The sequence below is a fragment of the Macrobrachium nipponense genome, chromosome 25, assembly GCF_015104395.2.
Source record: "Macrobrachium nipponense isolate FS-2020 chromosome 25, ASM1510439v2, whole genome shotgun sequence".
Classification (NCBI taxonomy): domain Eukaryota; kingdom Metazoa; phylum Arthropoda; class Malacostraca; order Decapoda; family Palaemonidae; genus Macrobrachium; species Macrobrachium nipponense.
Window position 1 is genome coordinate 72987178 of NC_087214.1, and position 5091 is coordinate 72992268.

Here is a 5091-nt window from a genome sequence, read left to right on the forward strand (position 1 = left end):
TTCCTGTGCTTGACGGAGAAGATCCCAGGCGTGGAAGAGCACCTCCAACCTCTGCGCTCCTGCTGCGTCAGGAAGTCTATAGCCAGGGAAGGGTGGGTAGCTAGGATGGAGTCTTGGGCAGTTCTGTGTGGGAGATGAATCATAGTATTTCTTTTCTGTTGTTAGAAAGTAGGTGGATATTTCATATGACCTTCAACTTCGACCTCAAGTAGAAACATGTCTGTGCCATTTATTCAATTTATCTATTATGCAAAAATTTCTGTCTTTTTTGGATTCTGTTATATTTATGCTATGTCTTAAGCCTAAGTGGATATTTGATCCGACCTTGAACTTTGAGCCAGAGTGAAATCATGTCAATTAAAGTTCAGAAATATAAATGAAAAATTGTTTCATATAAAGGAAAGCGAAACAGACATACTGTAATTTAGTCTTATCCATAGAAATATAGTCCCATTCATATCATTTTCCAGATAATAACAGTAAAATTAAGATTAACTGACCTATTCGTTGTCGAATCCACTTCATTCATTAGAGTATTGAGGTACCTGGCAACTCTCTCTTCTGTGTCTACCTTAGCACCACAGTCACAACTATTGGGGATTAAATTGATGAATTAACAGAGGAGGTTTCCAGGTAGATAAGGGAGACCGGTTATTTTCAATATTCTATTTTACAAAACTTGGTTATTTTGATTTTTTTTAGTAATTTATGTATATTGCTTGTAAATAATAAGTATATACATACACACACACACACACACACACATATATATATATGTGTATATATATATATAATATATATATATATATATATATATATATATATATGTGTGTGTGTGTGTGTGTGTGTGTATATATATATATAGTATATATATATATATATATATATATATATATATATATATATATATATATATATATATATATATATACATCGAGCTACAAATGTGCTTTAATATCCAATTCGCTCTACCTCAGAATTAATATATTTTCCATATATGTTAACCGAGGGGAATTTTTTTAGTCGACAAGAAATTTGTCGGCTCACAGGCGCGAACCATGGAATCAGCAAATTTCTTATCGACTAAAAAGTTCCCCTCCGGTTAACATATATGAAAATATTAATTCCGAGGTAGAATAAATTGGATATTAAACGACATTTTGTAGCTCGATGTATGTGTATATGAATCACGGTAATGTGATATATATATATATATATATATATATATATATATATATATATATATATATAATATATAGATATATATATATATATATATATAAATGAAAAAGCGAGAAGCCAACGTACTTTCGGTCCTGTCGGACCTTTACTGAGGCAAACTGATTTTACAGAGAACAACATAGTCAAAAGAAGGCTTAATATACAAACTGACACTACCAGATTAGCCATAAGGGCGATTTTCACTCTACAGAGAGGAGGAGCCGCCTGAGGGCAGCCACACCTTGAAGGATACACGCAGTAAACAAGTGATTCTTCCAGAAAACAGTACATTTTGAAAAAATACGGGAGCATATACAATTTAATATCATGAATTTTTACGCATATTTTCCCCCAAAAATTATTATTAGTGAAAAGACGAAAGAAAATATAAATATATATATATATCGAGCAAGAGAAAGAGGGAGAGAGAATATCGAACCAGAGAGAGAGAGAGAGAGAGAGAGAGACAGACAGACAGAGAGGAGAGAGAGAGAGAGAGAGAGAGAGAGAGAGAGAGAGAGAGAGAGAAAATAATAATAACTATATGCATGTGGGACTAATTTATTAGTTGTTCATTTATTTTAAGGTCCTTCATAAACATCTTACAAATATATGGGTCCAAAGGGTACATTCCCAGACTAAGATTTAGGTTGTTTTTATTAGTGATTTGTATAATTGCCGATTCCAGTAAATTTCTTGAAACATAATCATTAGATGCGTGATAGTTTAGTGGTTCTTGACAAAACTGACTACATATCACGCATGTATACTTTACTAGAGGATGAAATAACTTACAAAAAAACTCGCAAAAAATCCGTTGGACCAGGTTATAAAAAACATTAATCAATATCAAACAAATTCTTAAAGATAAAAATGAACTTTTGTGTAAGTTAACTGTAAAGTGTCCCTCATTACCTTATTTATATGGCCTAGTCAAAACTCATAAGGAAAACAAACCTATGCGCCCAATTATTAGTATTGTAGGATCAATTGCTTATAAACTATCTAAATATCTTACTAAACTGTTATCCCCGCTACTAGGAACTGTATCTAATTCACACATCCGGAATTCTCTTGATCTTGTAGAAAAATTAAATAACATTGTACTAAACCCTAGCGATATTTTTGTCAGTTTTGATGTATGTTCTTTGTTTACAAAAGTCCCTATTGACTCTGTGCTAGAATATTCAAGTAATGAACTTGTACTGCATGAATTGCCTATGTCCGTTAGTCACATAATTTCCTCAATTAAGTTATGTATTTGTGATTGCAGATTTATTTTTAATGGAGAATATTACCAACAAATATTTGGTATGGCCATGGGTAACCCTTTATCACCTCTCCTTTCAAACTTATATATGGAATTTTTTGAAAGACAACACCTCCCGAATATCACACTTATCCCCTTAAAATGATACCGATATGTCGATGATATCTTAGTAGTCTTACCTGGTTGTATCGATGTAAATGATTTACTGTCTAAATTGAATAATTTAGTGCCATCCATAAAATTCACTGTTGAAATTGAAAATAACAATGTCATCCCTTTCCTAGATGTATTATTATACATAGAGAATCTTTTCCAATGCAAATTCAGTATTTATAGAAAACCCACAAATAATTTAACATATGTACATTTTTATTCTGGCCACCATCTTAATATTAAAATTTCAATTTTTTCTTCTATGTTCCTACGCCCTTTGCGTATCACAAGTCCACAATATCTGGAATAGAATACATAAAAAAGATAGGAAACGATCTCTGCTACCCACCTCATTTAATTGATTTATGTTATCAAAAAGCTCACAAAAAGTTTTATAGTGTTGCTATTAATGAAAAAGAAATGCCTAAAAATGTACTTAGCTTACCTTATTTTCGTGGATTTGAAACCATAAAATCAATATTTAAATCGTTTAATGTTAATGTAGTGTTCTCTTCTAACAATACCATTAAAGATATGCTAATTAAGAATAGTCCCGTAACAAATAACAACATCATTTACAAAATTCCTTGTAAGGATTGCCCATCGTTTTACGTTGGTCAGTCAAGTAAAAATTTATGTGTACATATTAAGCAGCATATGTATTCAGTTAGAACAGCCCAGACTTCAAATGCACTGTTTATTATCTGAGTGAAAAATCTCATTGTATTAATTGGGGTGATACCTCGGTAATTGCTAGATCTAATGATTATGTTTCAAGAAATTTACTGGAATGGGCAATTATACAAATCACTAATAAAAACAACCTAAATCTATGTCTGGGAATGTACCATTTGGACCCATATATTCTCTCTCTCTCTCTCTCTCTCTCTCTCTCTCTCTCTCTCTCTCTCTGTCTCTCTCTCTCTCACTGTCTGTCTCTCTCTGTCTCTCTCTCTCTCTCTCTCTCTCTCTCTCTCTCTCTCTCTCTCTCTCTGGTTCGATATTCTCTCTCCCTCTTTTTCTTGCTCGATATACATATATTTATATTTTCTTTCTCTTTTCATTAATAATAATTTTCTTGGGAAAATTTGTGTAAAAATTCATTATATTAAATTGTATATGCTCCCGTGTTTTTTCAAAATGTGCTGTTTTCTGGAAGAATCACTTGTTACTGCGTGTATCCTTCAAGGTGTGTTTACCCTCAGGCGGCTCCTCCTTTCTGTAGAGTGAAAATCGCCTTTATTGCTAATCTTGTAGTGTCAGTTTGTATATTAAGCCTTCTTTTGACTATGTTGTTCTCTGTAAAATCAGTTTGCCTCTCAGTAATGGGTCCGAACAGGACCGAAAGTACTTGGCTTCTCGCTTTTTCATTTTTTCCTTCGTGGCAAAAAACCTTTATTTATACATAGCTCACGTTTTATATACTTCGTGATCAAGTTATTCTTATATATATATATATATATATATATATATATATATATATATATATATGTGTGGTGTGGTGTGTGTGTGTGTGGTGTGTGTATAGTATTATATATAGTATATATATATATATATATATATATATATATATATATATATATATATATGTGTGTGTGTGTGTGTGTGTGTGTGTATATATATAGTATATATATATATATATATATATATATATATATATATATAGTATATCTAGTATATATAGTATATATATATATGACATCGACTCATCATAACATACTCGTATGTGAATATATATGTGTATGTGATGCATATGGCATCATGTTTGCTAATATTCAACCACAAACACGAAAAATCTTGGAAGATCACAGACCCAACAATGCCCAAAAACTACCTCAGCAAAAAACATCGCCCAGAAGACCATTTACCTGATGTGCACACCTGTTGATTGCTTCCACATCCTAGGTAGAAGTTGTAGACGAAGAGGAAACGAGGGATGACATCAGCACGAAGAAACATCTCCTATTAGTGACTTCAGGTAACTGCAATCGCCCTCATCTTCATAGTCAGTATACACACCAGTTTTCTGACGAGTAATTTAGTTCTCATTCTGCTTTTTACTGCAGCAAATGCATGTTGTCTTCGCTGCCCTCATACGAGGTTAGGAGGTTGGTGTTTCAAGTTATTTCGTAGTGGATGTATGTCCACTGACCAAGTTGCAGAAGTACACAAACTGTTTTACAAAACAAACTATGCAAATACTAACAATCTCACCAATAAACTAACTCACTTCAGCTCGTCACACATACCAGACACTTCACTATAACTGCACAAATGAACCGAACTTATTTTCAGGACTTCCTTGGACGTTGATATGAACGCGTAGTCTCAGGGAGTGGAGGGTAAGACGTGTTCGTTTAATCTTATCTCTCCTAGATTGCCCTTATCCTGTCCGGTCTTATCTCACGCGGTGATAAAGAAAGATGCGGACGGAAATTGCAACACGC

The 5091-nt window shown here is 33.0% G+C and overlaps 1 protein-coding gene across 1 annotated transcript in view; it reads right to left on the reverse strand.

Annotated features, from left to right (window-relative positions):
• Positions 1 to 4569, reverse strand: part of LOC135199530 (uncharacterized) — a 10747-nt gene extending 6178 nt beyond the window's left edge. The window contains exons 1-3 of the mRNA XM_064227660.1: positions 4513 to 4569; positions 501 to 590; positions 1 to 123 (exon numbers count right to left, since the gene is read on the reverse strand). The exon at positions 1 to 123 is cut by the window's left edge and continues 80 nt beyond it. Of these exons, the coding sequence (XP_064083730.1) occupies positions 1 to 123; positions 501 to 590; positions 4513 to 4544 (245 nt within the window). The 5' untranslated portion in view covers positions 4545 to 4569. The remainder of the gene's footprint in view (positions 124 to 500; positions 591 to 4512) is intronic.
• Between the last annotated feature and the right edge of the window lie 522 nt (positions 4570 to 5091).